Genomic DNA, 19,294 nt, shown 5'->3' with positions numbered 1-19,294 from the left:
GATTTTTTATCAATACTGTACTGACTGGTCCATTTTGACATGTAATCTCCCTATCTGTTTTTTCTAGGTTTCTAATACAATATTTGTATGAGTATCTGCATTTCTGCATTACCATTTTTTTCCTTTATTTCCTTAAAAAGACAGTATAAAATACAAAATATTTATCAGTTTTACTTTTAAAATTACTTGTAATTAAACATCATGCTAATTCCATGTGTGCTGACTGCCTTACAAAATAAAAAAAAATTTCTCTGAGACAAACCAAAGCAATTATATGGAAGAAAGAAAAACCCCAGCAATTATTTGTTTTACTTCTGTTTTCATAGTTAGTGCTGTGATTCCAATAATAAGATAATCAGCTAATAATGAACAGCTGTACATGTTTTTTTGTGCTCTGATGTGGTGGCATTTGGTTGGAACCTCTGGGTTGATAGGGGAGGATGTATAAGGAGCTGCCAGTAGCTGTTAGGCCATGAGTTGTTCAGACCTCCTGACTTCTGCTCTTATGTTTGATTCATGCACTGTGGATATTCCTAAGGTTCCCTACATCTCAGTTTCCACATATGCCAAACCAGAAACAACTGTATTTTAACAACTAACAGATCAAAGGGTGTGACCTCCTCTGTATCACAGTCAGAAGTTATTGTCATTGTTCTCTATGACTTATTTCAAGTGATAGAGGATATGGGCATTCCCAGTTCTTACTGGCTTGATTTTGAGGGATAAGAGCTTTATCTGCTTCAGGAACTTTGAAGCAATTTTTATTTTTGCTTTGAAACAGGAAATGAATTCAGAAGTGTAAAGGAAAGGTAACATGCCAATATTTACATAGAATAAAAGAAACGAGCCAGGAAATTAGAGACTTGTGTCAAATAATTCCTTGGAAAAAGTAATGGAACAGATAACACAAAACTGAATCAATAACAAATTAAAAGCGAGTAGCAGAATTAATGCCAGTTCATTTACATTTATGGAAAATAATCCTATCAAACCTGTTTCACATTATGCTTTCTGTAGTACAGGCTGGGATAAAAGCTGAAGAAAAGGTGATTTTAAAGTCCACCAAAACTTCAGACTGAACAAAGTACTTACACCATACAAATCAATCTGATTTGTTCGTCAAATTTAATAGTGACTTTTTCACCACCTTGCAAAGCTACTTAAATGAGCCCTATTAGTAAGCCTTTGTGCATAATATTGGCTAGAGATTTTCTCCTTCTTTTGACAACAGAAGAAGGTATTGTTCCTGGCAGCAAGAGATGAATGTGTTTAGGCTGACTCTTCCCTAGGTGCCACTGCGTGTACAATGGGCCCTTGGTGGGAGGCTGGCCAGGAGCGGGAACAGGCTGCCCGGAGAAGGTGTGGATACCCATTGTAGGCCACTTGGATGGGCCACCTGGTCTAGAGAAAGGGGTCCCTGCTCACGGCAGAGAGGCTGAAATCAAATAATCTTTGAACGTTCCCACCAATCCAAACCATTCCGTGATTCTGCAATTGTGAAGTTCCAGGCTGCAAGTGGGACTTTCTGCAGGAGAGTCCCAGCAGGACCGGGTGTGGCCACGGCTGGAACTTTGGAGAGGGGCTGTTGCTAAGCAGCCTCAGGGCCCTTCTGTAAACATTCCACTGCAGCTGGCACACAGGGCCCCTCTCTTTTACTCTGCCTGCATGGGTATGTCCTGTCATTATTGTTCAAATGCTAGTTATATAAAGTGTTGGTCTTGTGCTTTGCAGCCAAGCTCTTGAACCTGAGCCTTTTTTGGCAACAGGTTCTTGTGGCTGTTTAAGACTTCAGTTCTGAGTATATTCAGAAGGACATGCTTGGCCAGTGTTTCATGTGTAAAGAATTTAGGAACAGCTAATGATTAAATTGGCTACTAGTGTCCTCATTTTGGGATTGCCTGCTGCAGACAGACCATCACACCTGAGCCTCTTGTTAATAATGTGTGGGCTGGTTCCTGTGCTCCAAAACAATCACACTGTGTTGCGACTTTCAGTAGATTAAACTTTTTCTCCAAATCAGTTTTCTTGGCATCAGAAGCACCTTCATATGTAATAAACTTTTCTTTCAGGCTTAAAACTTATTTTCTAATGGTGAGTCAAGTTAAGACATGGAAAGTTGGGTACAAAGTAGAGCAGTCCTAGTGTTTCTGTCTGTGTGTCTTTGTGAAGCCCACACTGACATTGTTTTCTGAAAGGTTTGCAAAATGTTACAGCAATGAGATGTTCTTTCTACCATATGCAGTCATACAAAATCAGTGTAAGACCTTAATTGCAGTTACAAGAAGAATAAGCAATCTTGAGAGTTGAAGTCAATGGTCCTTGTTGCTTCTTTCCAACACACTCTGTGAGTCTGCTGTGTGAGGAAGGCTGTGAACTAAAATTGACTTAATGCTATCATGCAGAGCAATGTAAGTGTGATGACAAATTTCCATAATTTCTTTCTGGTATCTTAATATGATCTTCAGATTTTTTTTTTTTAATTGCTTAATTAGATTTTTTTTATTGTGTTCAGCAAGAGGGGAAAATAAATCTGAAAATGGCGTTTGTTTGCAAATGCTTCACCACTTGTTCTTAAATCTCTTTGTAAAAAGGTAAACTTTTTGACCTAATTTTTAAATGGAGTTGAAAAGCTTGGCTGGAGGTCAATGACTTGCTTTGTGCACACTCTATTGAAACATCCTACTGGCTATGTGTGCTGGTTTCAACGAGGTTCTTTTGCACCTGCCTATCTTTGTTTTTACATATCAAATTTGTATCTTAGTACTTCAGAAGCAAGTTGGCTAAAAAGTGGATGACAAGGGAGAAGATTAGTAGGGTATTTCAGGTAGAGGAGTTACTTAGTTGCATTTTTTATTTAGCTCAACAAACTTTTTCCGGAGTGCAGTTTAGTCTAGAAAACTATTTATTTTTGTTCTCCAGTTGTAGTGAATACCTTACAGTTGTGTCACATCTGCCCTGCAACGGGGGGAAGAAATATCTTCTTCAAAAGAAACCAAAAAATAGCAGTGAAATGCTGCAATACATGCCATAAACTAGGCTTTCTGAATTGCTTTGTGACTTTTGAATGGGCTCTGCTTATGAACAGCTGTTTCAGGGCTTGAGTTTGCACTTCAGTTCTTACTAAAAACTGATGCCTGCTTCATCTGTTTGTTTTTTTATTTTTTGCCAGCCTCGCCTGTTAGCTCAAGTAGTCTCTGTTGTGAGAAGAACTGATGTTAAAGTTATATTCAGCAGCCATATTCCCTCTTAGTTTTCTTCTATTTAGTCTGCTGTCTTTTTGAATGAAAAGTGCTTTGTTTATTGAAATCTTCATAGCCTGCTTTGATAAGTCTCTTTTTTTCGTTTGTTTTTTAGATTTGAATTCCTTGATGTTTTCTTTGGTTTGTTTGCTTGTTCGTTTGTTTGTTTTTAAACTATTCTGGTTCTGAAACCAGAATTTTCTGAAATGTTTAGTTTATCATCTCCAAAATGCCAGATTTTTTTTTTATTTTTATTTTTATTTTTTTTTTCTGCTAGGATTTGTTTTGTGCTAGGTTTTGCTAAACTCTTGTATTATTTACCTGGGATTAATTCATGCTCTCTTTTTTGCATCTGGTGAAGTGTTTAACTGTCATATTTGCTAAACCCTATTTTAGAGCAGATATTATTAATCCTGGGTACCAGAGAGATGCTCCCATTCTCTCCTTCTGTGCCTAATTTAATCTTTTTTGTATATGGAGTACCTTGATAATGTTGCTATAAAACTACCAAATATGCCCTCAGGTTATTTGCATATTTCTGACTGATCTTTTTTCTTTTTCTTAATTAGGAAAGCCTCAATATGGGAAGAACTAGCAATGAAAAATCTGATGATCAAGGTAGCATTGTAGGCTATTTCTGCTTTAAATTTTCTTGACCATGCTCTAGCCAAAAGCCTTGTCTTGTCAATTGAGATGGGCTGAACTACTTGTTGTTTTTCATCTGTTAAAGAATTTATGTTGCTATTGCCATTACAGGCTGTATGCTCTAGGGGCTCTACTATACTCAGGTCAGAATAGGTATTCAGTGCAAAAAAAAAAAAAAAAAATCCATGATTTTCCCAAATGCTTACAAAGTAGGAAGTTGTGAACAGATGGGAACACGTCATGTAGAGTGTTTTGAATACATCACATTTGCAGCAGTACTTACACAGCCCAACGTTGTGTTGCTGTGCAGTGGTTTCACCAGAAGGGGATGAAGAAGGCAAAGGTCTGCGCCGCTCCCTCCGGCAGAGGAAAGCTGTCCAGCACTATCAGTCTCCACTGCAAAGTAGGTGTGCTGGGCTGACTCTGGCTGGACACCTGTGCTCACCAAGCTGCTCTGTCACTCCTGCTTCTCAGTTGAACTGGGGAGAGAAAGTAGGGTGGAAGACAACTTGGAGGTTAAGGCAGTTCACCAAAGTGAAAGAAAAAGGTTGTGCACAAACAAAGGAAAAAAAATGCTTTGTTTTTTACTTCCCATCAGCAAGTGATGTCTGGCTGCTTCCCAGAAAGCAGGGCTTCAGCATGTGCAAACATTTTAAATTACAAATGGCCCACCTTCCTCCTACTTTTGTTGACTTTTATAGCTAAAATGATGTCATATGGTATGGAAAATCCCTTTGGTTAATTTGGGTCACCTATCCCAGATGTGTCTCATCAAAGGATCTTGCCAGCCTACTGCTTGGGAGTGTAATGGTGGGGATACAGCACTGATGCTCAGCAACAGCCAAAACACTGGTGTGTTATCAACACCTTTGCAGCTACTAAGGCACAGCACAGCACTGTGAGGGCTGGTGTGGGGAAAATTAACTCCATCTCAGCCATACCCAATAACTTATGTTATACAATAACATATATATATACAGTTTTTCTTGAGAGCTAATTTCTTGCATGGAAGTGGGCAGTTGTTGGTTTAGGGTCTTTTTTAAATTAAAATACATGCACACATGTATTTCTTACGTCATTCTGCCAGTAAATTTTATTGAATGCATGTATCCATTTGGTATCTTTATTGTTTCTTTTCAGTTAAAAAATGATCTATTTATTCTTAAAAGAATGGCAATTAAAGACACTTAATAATCTTAATCTTAATCTTGTGGTTTTCAATTTTTCTTAAAAATCAGCTGTGTATGTTTTTACTTCTACTGTGCACTGATTAAACCACCCAACATCTCCTCTTTCAAACTTTCCCTGAATTTAGATAATACCTGTCCCATTTTCTGCCTCTGACTATCCTGGTTTCTCTCAAACTTGCTTGTAACAAATTATAAATTCTTTGCTTTCAACAGATATAAGAAAACGTAAACGAAGCCGTTCTTCACTTGCCAAAAGGAGAGATTCAGCCAAAAAACCTAAAAGGTTGGTGTGTGGTTTATGATAGCTCCCCTTTATAAGAGAGCTGTTGGTCATATGACTGAATAATGCTTTCAAGGCTTTTTGGACTGGTTTGGACTGGTTAGGGATTAATATAATTGCAGATTATTACTGTGGTAGTCTGAGGGTATAAAGGAAACAAACAGTGCAGGGGAGGCCATCCTTTTTACTAGCAATTAGATTTTATTTGAAAATTCTGTATTTTTGGTCACTGGTAAGGTGATGATCAGAGTTGTGGCTGAGATTGTGTAACTGAAATTCATTTTTCTGGAATGGAAGCCATAAAATCCCTCTCAAAATGTTAGAAAGGTGTATACAAATTAAGATTTAAGACTTAATATTGAAGGGTAAAATTTATTAAAACTGAAGACAGTTTACAGGGAGAGCCTGTATGGAAGTTTAAATGGATTTTTTTAGTCAATCACTCAGGAGAGTTCATGTTTCTTTATGAAACTATCCTTAAACAAGAAAAATGCCTAATGAAATTTTAAATTATAAGTTGCAATAGTCATATTTGTAAGTGCTTAGAGTTGTTAAAATAATTATCTCAGTTTAAAGTTCTGTATTTACTCATGGCCATTAAACATAAATCAGTTGGAATGAATAGCTATTTAGGAAATTTATGCTCATTTATAGGATCTTTTGGATTCATTTGCTGTCATTAGAAAATCAAAAATCATCTAATTGCATCATAAATTAAAAGCACTTTTTTCTTTCTCCCTAACTCGAATTAGGTCACCTTCAGCCAACTCTAAGAAAAAACACAAAAAGGGAGCTCCAAATGACCACACAAAAACTGAAGCAACTCGGAAAGGCAACTTAAATGAAGTTCACAGTGATCACATGAAAATTGGAGCAAGTCTGGCTGGTGTGGAGCAAATGCACATAGATGGTTCAGTAAGTATTTTTACTTCACTGTGTCAGTGAGGCATGTGCAGTATTTATGAAAGCTTCCAGTAATGGGCCATCTGCAGCTCCCTTGATTTACAGTGTTCTCTCAAACAATTTTCAAATTGCCACTAACATTTTCTTTCTACTGACATGCAATTTCTGATGGAACCTTCTAGAGGCTGCAGCTTTCTTTAACATGTGTTCTGTTTACTTCATCTTTAGGTGCAATTTCATGGTGTGGGTGGTCTATCTGACCACATTTCAGCTTTAAAAGAGATGGTAATTTTGCCATTGCTTTATCCAGATGTCTTTGAGATACTGAAATTTAAACCTCCAAGGTAAGAGACACCATTTAAAACTATAAGTTCTTAACTCAAATATTTTCAGGAGAATATTCAACTGAGGTATCAACATGTTTCCATGCTTCAAAATGTTCAGCAGTGTTTATGGTTCTTTTTAGCACTAATAAAAAGTAATAAAAAAAAAAAAAGGATGGACTACAGCATGTATGTAGGTTCAGAAATTTATTGTGTGCCAAGACTATCCTTTAAAAGGTGGAGTTGGCGATTTTTTTGTTAGAGTCCTGCATGCAGGTGGGCTTGATTAGTTTGTGAGCAGGAAGGAATTATCTGCTGCTAGTTAACTGTAGTTTGTTTTGTGGAAGTTCAGTTCTATCTTACACCAACCCTTCTTTTCCCAGGTATTTTCAGGTATTAGTTTTACAATTGATGGGACTTGCAACTAGAACTTTGCAGTGTTTTTTGTGCTTGGGCTAAAATAAGAATCTGTCACCCTCTTACACAGCTAAGTGAGTTCTGTGTTATGAAATGAAATTATTGGAGTTTCATTAGCTTTATTTATCCTTGGTCATGGCATATTGAAATAGGACTTCAAATTACTTGCTTCCAGTGACTTTAAAAGTATTACAAATGTTGAAAACAAAAATCTGCATTTTGCTTCTTTATTCATTGAAATTGATTTTGAAGTAGCAGTGCATTGGCTCTTCTCATTGGTGGAAATACAGAAATGCAGAATACCTTCCAATTTTTAGACTACTTCCTTAATCACCAGCAAAAGGAGACCAAATCCAGTAAATTAAAGCTTTTCCAGGGAGAATGAAATGCTTTACTTTCAAATATTTTGTGAAAACAAGAATGAATGTGCAGTTTATCATTGAGAAAGAACCGATGATTTCTAAGTTAGCCCAGTCTCAGATTCTGTATTGGAAGAATCTTTGCTCTTGTTTTGTTCCATTCTACTGTAACCATCTCTGTTGATTTGTCACAACTAGGATGCTACTATCTTTTCTCAAGTTTTTTTTTTACATTTGCATTATTCTCTTTATTAACTTTATTTCTTTTATTCTGCCTTGCAGAATTGTGTAGGAATACTTTAGACTTCTCTCACACTTCAGCTATTACTACCTTATCCACGAAATGTTCACCTTAAGAGAGCAGAGTTGTGTGTTTTAGGGATGGGGGTTATAATAGATACTTTTCCATGATGTTTTTTCTTATGTGAATTTTTAAAAATTTCTTTCTTTTAAATTGTAGAGGCTGTTTATTCTATGGTCCACCAGGGACTGGAAAGACCCTGGTTGCTCGTGCACTAGCTAATGAATGTAGCAGAGGTGACAGGAAGGTAACCTTTTTTATGAGAAGTGCTGCTGACTGCATGAGTAAGTGGGTAGGAGAATCCGAACGACAGCTTCGTTTAGTATTTGAGCAGGTAAGGTTGAAGCATGCTGTGTGTTCTGCTGGAATTGTAACTAACTTTTTGTGGTCAAGAAGAACTCACTCTTTTTCATGTTTTCATCTCCTTCCACTGAAATGGGTTTATCAGTATTCCCTTTTTCAGTGGAGTCTTTTGAGATGTATTGAATGGATTAGTAAAGCAAAGAACCAGCACCCTCAAAAAACCCTCCGCCATTCACACAACTCAGTCACCATAAAAGGTCTCAAGGAGCTTTAGGTGAGATGGTAGCTTTAGGTGAGAGGGAGACAGATGCAGGGTGAAAATGTGTTCATTTAAATTAGTAAAGGAAGGTTACTTCCAGAAACTTTGAGTCCTGTCTCCATTCTCATGGTTGCAAAATAGCGCTAAAAACTACCGGTATGATTTGTTTCCTGTCACCCAGTCTCAGGGGTTGACAGGCTGCTGTATTTGGTTGACAGGCTGCTGTTTCACATTAGGTTAATTAAGAGAGATCCTTGATGGTAGTCTGAAAAATTTAGTTCCAGTGGCTTTCCAACCAAAATGCCTTTAATGTATTTTCTCTTTCAAGTAGTATAGTTTTTTTGATGTCAGTGTTTTCTTTGAAGGCCTACCAGATGCGACCTTCAATTATTTTCTTTGATGAGATCGATGCTCTTGCTCCTGTACGGTCCAGCAAACAAGACCAAGTTCATAGGTAGGACATGTTTTGTATCTAAGGAGAAGATGTTTGATCTTTGTGAAAAGAAGACCACAACCTATTTATCTTGATGCGACACCTTTATTTAACCTGAAAATCAGTGATTCAGTGATAGTGAATTTCAGATTATTTTAAAACAATAAATGGAAACAATTCACTAAGCTATGTATCAGTACAAGGTCTGTGCTACCTTACCTGTATTTTACTATGTCTTCAAATAATTCTTTCACCGATCAGTATCTTGTCAATATAAACTTGCCCTTTTTGAAGGATCAGTGGAGAAGGTTATGTGACACTGAAAAAAATTTACTATACTAGTGAATGAGAATTATATTTTTCTGTTAGCTCCGTTGTGGGGACACTTCTGACACTTATGGATGGCTTAGCCAGCAGAGGAGAGGTTGTGGTAATAGGAGCCACCAACAGACTGGATTCTATAGATCCTGCTTTACGAAGACCTGGGCGCTTTGAACGAGAATTCCGCTTCAACTTGCCAAACAAAGAGGTCAGAACTTCAAATCTACCTTTTGTGGCAAAGTTCATCTTTATAACAAACCCCTGTAACAAGGCAGCATGGTAGAGCAGTGCAAGTCTCCATCTTTAGTGCACAGCTTGGACACAAGAGAGATATCTGCAGCCATTCCATTGTACTGTGAAGGGCAAGCCTGGTACTGAATATATACAGGAATTAGATGACATCAACAAGTAGTTGCTTCTCTTTTGGACCAAGATATGAACTACACTGCACAGGTGCAGCACTTGGAGTTCAATGGCAATAGCTAAACAATGAAGAAATTTGTGTTATAGCCACCAAAAATATTGGGGTGGGGATGGTTAGAAGAGAGATGGTGTGCAAAACCGTAACCCTGCTTTTGTGTTTTTTTTCTCTGGCTATCACTGATATTTCTTGGCATTTTTTGGAGCAAAGATAAAAGGCTAATTGGATTGAAGGCTAGTAAAAGTGCATGAAACAGTGCATTTAGCACAAACATTTGTATCCAGTATTTATCTGCTCTCAGGAACAAGAGGCAAAGTGCCATGAAACAGATCTAATACACAATTCCCTGCTGTGGAAGAATTATAGAAGTGTGCCATAATTAATCTGTGTACCAAGAGATCGCTAGGATCAGAGATGAGAATGGGCAATGTTTGACATTATCTGGATGAGTGACAGTAGTTTGAGTCACAGTTTTTGTTCTTGGTAGCAACTGTAGCAATTCTAAATGGACTAGGACTGTTTTCTTTGGATGAACTGTCAGAAAAGCAAATTTGATGAACTAATGAAACCATCATTGTGGAATTTTGCTAAATTTGAAAGAATTTTCTTTCATGCAAAATATCTATTTGCAGATGAGGCTTTACTACAATTTGTTCTTCAAAATCTTTAGGTCTCACACTTATGGAATTCACTTTTTATAGAAGATGCATGTGTCTTTTATTTCACTGCATCCCCCGCAAGAGTTTGATGTAAGAATTTAAGAATGATTAAATTTCCTGCTTGAAGAAGAAGCAAGCGTTTTAATAACTGACTCTTAAAATACTTAGACCTTTACCAGACAGGAAAAGTATTTGTACTAGTGTGAGAGGTTTGGGTTCTTTTTGTTGTGGTTATTATCTTAAGAGAAAAATTAAGGCCACCTAAAATGCAACCATTTTGTTTTAGGCAAGATTAGAAATTTTCAAAATTCATACACGAGACTGGACCCTGAAGCCATCAGACAACTTACTTGAAGACCTGGCTGAGAAATGTGTTGGTGAGTTTGAAAGCAGTGTGGAATCTTTTCCCCTGGGCAGTTTCAGCCACTGTGCCCCCAGGCTGTAGCACTACATGGGGCTGTGACTGAAGTGCAGGAGCCAGCACCTGGTTTTTTGAACCTCATGGCCATTGATCCAGCCTGTCCAGATCCCCCTGCAGAGCCTTTCTCCTCTGCAGCAGATCAGCACTCCCACCCAACATAGTGTTGTCCACAATCTTCCTGAGGGTGTACTCAATCCTCTAATCCATGTCATTGCTAAAGGTATTAAAAAGGACTGGACTCAGTACTGAGCCTTGGGGAGCACCACCAGTGAACCCTCTGCCAACTGGACTAGCATCATTCACAACACTCTTGGCCCAGCCATCCAGACAGCTTTTAACCCATATAACACATATATATGTTGGTGTAACATGTGGTTCTTGTTTTGTTTGTCAGGATTCTGTGGTGCTGATATTAAGGCCTTGTGTGTTGAAGCTGGGCTCTGTGCTTTGCGCCGCCGCTATCCGCAGATACACGAGAGTGACAAAAGACTCAAGATAGATGCCAGGTCGATTAAAGTAACAGCAAAAGATTTTGCCACTGCCATGCAGAAGATTGTTCCAGCATCACAGAGAGCTGGGGCTTCACCTGGGAGAGGACTACCAGCTATTTCAAAGCCGCTGTTAGAAAACACCCTGGAAAGAATTTTACAAGCCTTGCAGAGAGCATTTCCCCATGCAAAGCTTGCACTGATGAAGAACCGAGGTATTACAATGACATCTAGTTGTTCAAAGTCCTGACAAAGCAAAAACTTCTGGTTTCTGCAACCAAAATATGCAAATTTCTCAGCCATTATGACAGTGCAATTTCATACTTTGCGTGTGCAGAGTAGGAGCTGTGCGTGACTTGCAGTATCCAGTGGAGAACTATGGGTCTCTACTGGAGCCCCCTGTTACTGACAGTAGCTTACATCCCATTAATCATTTCAGAGATGGATCTAAGATTTCACATATGAAGCACTTCCTTCCCAACTGTAGAATCATAAAATTGCATCTGCATTGGAAGGGACCTTAAAGGTGATCTAGTTCCAGCCCCCCTGCCTTGGACAGGGACACCTTCCACAAGACCAGGTTGCTCAGAGCCTCAGACTGGCTTTGAAGATTTCCAAGAACTGGAAATCTATGACTTCTCTGGGCAACCTGTTTCAATGCCTCACCACTCTCACAGTAAAGAATTTCTTCATAATATCCAATCTAAACTTACTTTCAGTCTGAACACATTCCACCTTCTCCTCCCACTACATACTCTTGTAAGGAGACTCTCTCCATCTTTCCTGTAGGTTTTCTTCAGGTACTGGAAAACAAAAAGTAGGTCACCCTGAAGCCTTGTCTTTTCCAGGCTAAACAAATGCAATTTTCCCAGCCTTTCCTCATACCAGAAGTGTTCCATCCCTCTCATCACCTTGGTGGCCCTGTGCTGGGACCCTGGAGCTGATGCAGCACTGCAGCTGGAGTCTCACAGAGCAGAGCAGAGGTGCAGAATCCCCTCCCTGGACCTGCTGCCCACGCTGCTCTGGATGCAGCCCCAGATACATTTGGCTTTCTGGGATGCAAGATCCCATTGCTGGGTCATGTCCAGCCTCTCAGCCACCAGCAGCCCTAAGTCATTCTCAACAGGGCTGCTTTTGTTCTGCTCATCCCCAGCTTGTGTTGATACTGGGGATTGCCCTGACTCAAGTGCAGCACCTGGAACTTGCAGCTGTTGAACCTCATGAGATTCCTATTGTCCCAGTTCTTGAGCTTGTCCAGGTCCCTGTGGATGGCATCCTGTCCTTCAAGTGTGTCAGCTGGACCACTCAGCTTGGTGTCATCAGCTAATTTACTGAGGTTGCCCTCAATTCCTTCATCTGTCATTAATGAATATATTAAATAACAGTAGTCCCAGTAGAGACCCTGAGGGAGACCACTTGTCACTGATGTCAACTAGAACTCTGAGCAATTAACCATTACCTTCTGTATGTGACCATCCAACCACTTTCTTATCCATGTAGCAGTCCATCCATCACATCCGTCTGTCTCCAATTTAAAGAGAACGACACTGTGAGGTTCCATGTCAGAAACTTTATGGAAGTTCATATAAATGATGTCTGTAACCCTCCCTTTGTCCATTGATGTAGCCAATAATTATTACTCATATAGTAAAAAAATGCTTAATTGAAGGGAGAAAGATTTTTCTGGTATGTAGGAACTACAGAAGTAGTTCCTGTTCATCTTTATTCTAAGGAAAAACCTCCCAAGTGTTTGTCAATAGAGATATACCTGCTGCAAATCATAGGATGTAGGAGAGCTTTGTATAGACTTGTGCAATCTTCTTTGATCTGTGGTAGGGTGTGCTTTTCAGATAATAGCATTTAAATAACAAAATGCAAGAGAAATGGTTTCCATCACTGATTTCAAAGGCGTATTAAAGCAAGAGTCAAACATGAACTATTCAGTAAAGATAGCAAACTTCTCTTGTCTTTAAATCGTGTTTAGAGAATGATGTGTTTGGCAGTGATGATGACTTACCATCCATCTCTGGAAAGAAGCCTGACAGCAAAAAAGCAGGATTCCGCACTTTTAGCAGGTACATATTTCTTCTCTTGATGGTGGCAGTTTTGAGATGGCTGAATCTGTGAAATGTTATGTAAGATATGTGAGACTTCAGAAGATGAAGGAGTTAAGGGGGTGTGTGTGTGTGTGATCAATATTTGCAAGAATTCAACTGTGAAGGTACAACTGGGTACTAGATCTAACTGTTCTGACAACACTGCCCTAACTTGTCAACCTGATAAGCTCAGCCTTTTTTTATTAAGTCAAACTGTTGTATTAAAATATGTTGGTTTAATCCATAGTATTCCTTCAAAGAATAAAGACACACCAAAAGCTCATTCTGTCCTTTTAGCTTAAAAACCTCTATGGATTTGTGTAGCCATCTTTTACCCTTCTACCTTCCAAGATGGTTGAACCAGTAGCAAATTACAAAATCAAGAACTGGTTTGTTAAATCACTGTGAGAAAAATTTAAATGATATATGCATTTTTTACCTTTACCCTGCTGATTTTTCGTTATCTTTTGAATATTTTAATTGTGGAAGTCACATAGTCCAATAGTTTTAAAAATAGATCATTGTCAGATATTTGTCTCCCGTTCCTATGGCTGTGCTGCCCAGAAAATACAACTTGCTGAGCTTGGTTAGGTCTCTAGGATCTTTGACTTCACCAAGTAAAGGTACAATAGTATTGTGGTGGGAAAATGCACAAACTTCTTCACAATTGTATTTCATGCAAATAAAGCAAGGTGACTAGGAAATTGACACAAGTCAAAGATGAAACCACTGAAATGACTGAATAAAATGAATATAAATCTTACACATATTTAGTGTTATGCTATAATTTAAGCAATCACATCATGTTCTTCTTCAGATACAAATAATATGTTTCAGTACACATATTAGGATTTTTTTTCCTAGAAATATGTTTTTGCCCCTTTCTTCCCACAATCTCCAGAAACTGTGGCCAAATTTTAGCTAAATTTGACAGGTGTAGAGGTCTCACTTAAAGTCAAGACAAGCTGAAAATGGTTGTGTATGGACAGTAAAGAGACCCAGACTGGTTTGTGCTGTGAGAGTTGTTTTTTTTTGCCCTGTATGAGGTTATTGACCAGCTGTTTTGTGTGTATTTGCCTGGGCATTCCCTCTGTGAGATTAAAGAACTGTTACTTAACCCAGCCAAAGGAATAGCAGACATGCTGGGGACTGGCAGGATTTTTTAGCAGAGGAGTGATACTAGTTTTTGAGAAAATAGACTTTGATAAATAGACTGGTCTTCTTGATCACAGAGTCACAGATCAGCTTATTATTTGGTAGAACATGGAGCATATTTACAAAAAACCAAATAGTAAGGGAATAATACTTAACATCTGTGTGCCTCTTTGTCACTTTTTTTAAGACTTGTTCTCTTCTTATTGTTGTAGAAGTTCTTACCAGCCAACATCTTTCAGGCCACGATTCTTACTAGTTGAAGAGCCAGGATGTGGGCAGGCTTTTGATTTAGCACCTGCAGTATTACATGCCCTGGAAAAGTTTCCAGCTTATACACTAGATCTATCCACCTTGTTTGTTAGCGGCACATCACAGGAAGAAACATGCTCACAGGTATCTTTTTTTTTGTTTTTTGGTTGATCCAATAGGATTCTTGAGCGGTATTTAAACCAGTGAAATAAGCACAACTCACTGTTAATGGGTTTGGATGATTTAGATTTGCTGTATTGTGTTTACTTTTGTCTGAAAATTCACTTTTCTTGTAGATGTAATGGTACTGAATAAGGACACTTGTACATAGCCATATTTTGTTTCTATTTGAAATGAAAGAGGGAGGATGTTGCTAACAGCTTGGAAGGATGGGAGGTGCTGCTAATAAGCCCCTCTTTGTGGCAGGTAATCCTGCTGGTCTTAATGGGATGCAGAAAGTTGTTATATTGCTTCTGAAATGTCTGTGCTCCCAGTAGCTGGCTCTGCATAAGCCTGATGGCATCATACACTTTTCTAATCTTCCTTTTTATTGCATTTCTAGGGCAGCCAAAGTTTTTGTGAATTTTTTTTTAGTATACATATATAGTTTGTACTGCTGCAGGGAAATGCAATGAAGGCATTGCAATTCATGGAATGCTTAAATGTGCAAAGTGAAGTGTGTCCCTTAACTAGAAAAATAAATATAAGCAGATTACTGCAGTTTTGCTTATTTTACCCTTAGGAAGGTTATTTAATTACATGGCATCACTGTATTAAAATATTTTTGTCTTTATTAGCAGCATTTTAGAGCTGTAGAAGTCAGGACAAACACATAATGTGACTGGATACTCATTTGCCACACAGGAGGAGCAATTCTGGTTTTGTTATGTTGTGGTTGCACCTACAGCTATGTAAATATCCTGTCTACTACATGGATATATCACATATTTCCTATCTTGTGACAGGAACTCCCTGCATATTGCTATTCTGAAATGCATGGAGAAATTTGCCATGTGAAAGGGCTGTTGCCACTTCCCTCATGCAGTAGATTGGTGCCCTCTTCTGTGATTGAGGTGCCATCTGTAGGCAGTGGTTTGTGGTCTTTCAAAGCACATTATCTGGTCTGATGGATGCTTTGATAATGAGAGGAATGAGAGACTGAGGGATCTAGCCCTTCAGGCAGGCTAAGGACTGGTCACCTCTTATAAACTGTGCTTGAAGTTATGATTTGTGACCAGGCTTCTTTTATTGTGTTAGCCTTCACCTTTTCACATGGGTCTTTGTTCAGGCTGTGCTCCAGTCCAACGTGGGTAGGGGCTGGAATTAACTGGAAATGGTGTGTTGGAGTTAGTAAGTCAGACACAGTTGTGTAGCAATTTCTCCAGGCTGACACATCTTGCTGAAGGGTTGTCTTGATTTTTCAGGCACATCATGATGTCATCTGAGTTTTGAGGCTCTTTAGGAGTTACCTTACCCCTAAGCTGTTTTGAAATCTGATTCAGTTCTGTTTCTGTTTGCACAACAATGTCTATGTTTGAGTCAAAGTGTTGAGTTAAAATGTTGCCTATTGCTAAGGAGTTGTTAATTTAATGGTTTGCCTTGATGTCTTGGCTTTCTGCACTCTTTTTTCACAAGATGGTCTGACTGATGTATGGTTACTTAGTGGCCTGTTCTACATGATGCAGTTTTCTTATCCAAGCTTTCACTTTACCAGTTGATACGAGAAGCTCAAAGAACAGCACCAAGTATCATTTATATCCCACAAATCCCTTTGTGGTGGGAGGCTGTTGGACCTACACTGAAAGCTGGTTTTACAGGACTACTGAATAACATTCCATACTTTGCTCCAGTTTTGCTCCTTGCAACATCTGATGTGCCACATGAAGATCTCCCTGAGGAGGTACTTCTGTCAATACTTTTCTTTCTTTGTTACTCAGTTTCTCGTTAATTTACAACTCTGTGGAACATTGGAGTACTGTACTGCTATAAGCAGATTTATGCTGTTATTACTCAGGCACCAGAACCCTGTCTCTTAAATTGCTTAGACAAAACAATGCTGAAAGCATTTGTCTTAAGTGTTTTCTGAGTAAAGAGATTGACTTTGACCCAACTTTTTCTCCCTTTTCACACACTTGTGCTTGCTAGACAGATATATAGATACGCTTCAGACAACCATTTCAGTAGCTTCAAGGTAATCTGGTGTGTACTTAGTGAAGAAGACATAGTGCTTGAAAGGTAGCTGGGATAAAGCTTGTTTTTCTGAGAACACTTTTACTGAAAAAGTACTGTGCTCACACTGTTAGTGATAGAATGTAATTTCTAATTTAAATTATTTCACAAAAAAATCAATTTTCTTCTTCATCTAGGTGGAAACTCGACAAATTAAAAAGCTAAAGACTAACTTCTGTTTAACCAACTTGGAAATAAATTATTAGTTATATTTCTTAACATAATTAATGAGGAACACATGCTGTGCTTTCTAGAATTCAAGTGTTCATTATAGGAAGGTGTTTAAAGTATTAATGTGCTGCTCTGATTATTTTTGTCTAAGTAACAGAAATTTTTACAAAATTAGTTATGTGTCTTCTAAAACTTTGAAAAAAACCCAAAACAATCCACGTTATCAAAAAGTTGGCACTTGTCTGCTGAGCCCTGCCTCTTCCCTCTGTAGCTGTTATAAATATTCAATCTAACAGACATCAGGTAAATGTACAACAAGCAGTATTTGGGGGGTGAATGTCACCCCTTTCTGATTGATTCATCATACTTTTTGTCATGGGTCTTAAACACTAGAAGGTTGATTAGAGAAGGTATTTTAGTCTGCAGTTCTATGAAAATCTAGCCTTTTAAGGCCAAGATGTTAACTTTTATTAGCTTATTTTATCTAGATGAGAATTCAGTGTAGTTTACAAATGCACTAATTTGTTTGGAATAAACAATAAAAATAAAATAATGTTTAGAATAAACAAAAATAAAAGAAGTTTTATGGCCTTTTATCTGAAATCTCTTCTCATGGTCTAGATAAAAACATTGTTTAATGCTAATCGTGAAGAAGTTTTCAATATCCCACGGCCTACCTGTGCTGAAAGAAAAGGGTTTTATGAGGACTTGATTATGAAGCAAGCTGCTGAACCTCCTGCACCAAAAAACAATGCAGGCAAGAATATTCTACTTATAAAACTTTGTTACTCTAAGTTAACAGCTAATACAGTATTTGCTTTGGTTACAATTCCCACCATCACATTTCATTCATTTTCAATCATTTTCAATTCAATTTCATTCATTTTCAATCATTCTTCATGTACTTACATTTCAACACCATGAGTTGACTCAATGTTTTTCTCTGTTATTGCAGAGAGGTACCTATTTCAGGTACAGGATACCTTGTGGATACTGTATTCCACATTAAGAGAAATGCTGACCTAAATTTGTGTCATTTCAGATTCGCAGGTACACCTTCCTGCAAGATGTTCTCAGGTGGATGTGCAACCACAAGTATGGGACAAGAAAGCAACCCAAATTAAAAAACGAGGAGTGTACGTGGATTACTCTGAGCTCAGAGTAAGTCTAACTTCAGTGTTGGTAATACTGAACTAGGACATTTTCTTTATGATTGTAAATTAAATCGATTGTTAACCAATGCCAATTCAAACAATTTATGAGAGGGATATATAGCTTGTGAAATAATTCAGCCTGTAAGGGACTATGACAGTTGTTTCTGCAGCTGGTGTAAACTGCTCTTGCTGTATTTTAGATGAAAGGGCTCTCTTCCTAATTTTTAATGTAAAAGGTCTTGTTAAATTTTATAGCCTTCTAGTACTGTCAGTTATTAATGCAGTTTTTATGATGGATTGGGGTAGGGTTGTTTTGTTTTTCTGTGTGCATGTTCTCATTTATTAGGATCCAAAAAAGGACCTTGATTTTTAGCAGTTCTGGCTTTAAACCTGAAATTAACAGGTTGACCTAAACCACTTTCTGCATAAAATACTAATACCTGCTTTTCCAAAATGCTTTCAAAATCCAGTGTTGTAATTTTACATTCATACAATTACAGTGTTACAAGGTTTTTCTAGTCCCCTGTAGGAGAGTAGTTGTTATCCTAGGTTATAGCTGGGGAAAGGGTCAAAAGTGGGCCTAGCTGCAGGGGGTAAAAGAGGTTCCTTTGCTTGAACTGGAGAGAGTATGAAAAAAGGATCTGACTTTCAGGGAATATTGCTTGGATAAAAAATTGGGAAGTTGGTAGTTGAAGTCCTGGAGTTTGGTCAAAGCAGAAGAGGTCCATCTGTCTGAGAAAGGGAGCATTATTTGGATGTTTCCTCTGTATGGTGAGAATTGACCAGAGTGGAATCCCCTCTGATAAAGGGGCTTGTCCACACAATTTCTATCACATTTTTAAGCTGTGGCATAGTTTGTAGAAGTGAAACTAGCTTTCTAAGGCGGGTGTCCTAAGGAAGGAAATTTTAGAGGGTTTTGTTGTCCATATCTACCTGCATATGGAGAGAAACCATACAGGTTTTTCTAGAGTCAGAGTGCTAAAAGCATGTGGTCCAAAGTTATTTCCAGCTGGAGAAATGGTATTGTAGAATCCTTATAGATGTTTCAGCTTATATGTATATTTCAGCTGGGAGGAGAAATCTACAGTCAAGAAACATGCCTTTTTAGAAAACTTGTTTCCTTAACCTGAGTGTCAGTGGAACTTGATGCTTGTACCAGAGAATCTCTTTGGAACTTTCCTGAAGTCAATAAGCTGGGTAAACCTCCAGAATATATCTTCTTGGTTTTTATGGGATAGGTATTTTTAATTATTTGTTTGGGTTTGTTAAGTTGCTTTG

The 19,294-nt window shown here is 38.2% G+C and overlaps 1 protein-coding gene and 1 long non-coding RNA gene across 2 annotated transcripts; both read left to right on the top strand.

Annotated features, from left to right (window-relative positions):
- Window positions 1–4,069: 4,069 nt before the first annotated feature.
- On the top strand, window positions 4,070–14,054 carry LOC306799039 (ATPase family AAA domain-containing protein 2-like; the record flags this gene model as incomplete). The annotated part of the gene is made up of 12 exons (XM_079299555.1): window positions 4,070–4,100; window positions 4,195–4,287; window positions 5,288–5,357; window positions 6,107–6,269; window positions 6,486–6,601; window positions 7,817–7,991; window positions 8,585–8,673; window positions 9,022–9,181; window positions 10,340–10,430; window positions 10,869–11,177; window positions 12,947–13,037; window positions 13,960–14,054. The coding sequence occupies 12 exons, from the start codon at window positions 4,070–4,072 to the stop codon at window positions 14,009–14,011; spliced, it is 1,440 nt and encodes a 479-aa protein (XP_079155681.1). The 3' UTR covers window positions 14,012–14,054.
- A 382-nt stretch (window positions 14,055–14,436) lies between these two features.
- Window positions 14,437–17,619, top strand: LOC306799414. Its single transcript, XR_013773594.1, has 3 exons — window positions 14,437–14,606; window positions 16,177–16,362; window positions 17,484–17,619. It is a non-coding gene; the product is annotated as an uncharacterized lncRNA (long non-coding RNA).
- Window positions 17,620–19,294: the final 1,675 nt, after the last annotated feature.

Source organism: Erithacus rubecula (genome assembly GCF_903797595.1).
Source record: "Erithacus rubecula genome assembly, chromosome: 3".
Taxonomy (NCBI): domain Eukaryota; kingdom Metazoa; phylum Chordata; class Aves; order Passeriformes; family Muscicapidae; genus Erithacus; species Erithacus rubecula.
Note: the sequence above shows the minus strand (reverse complement) of the source record. Positions and strands in the feature narration are given on the sequence as shown.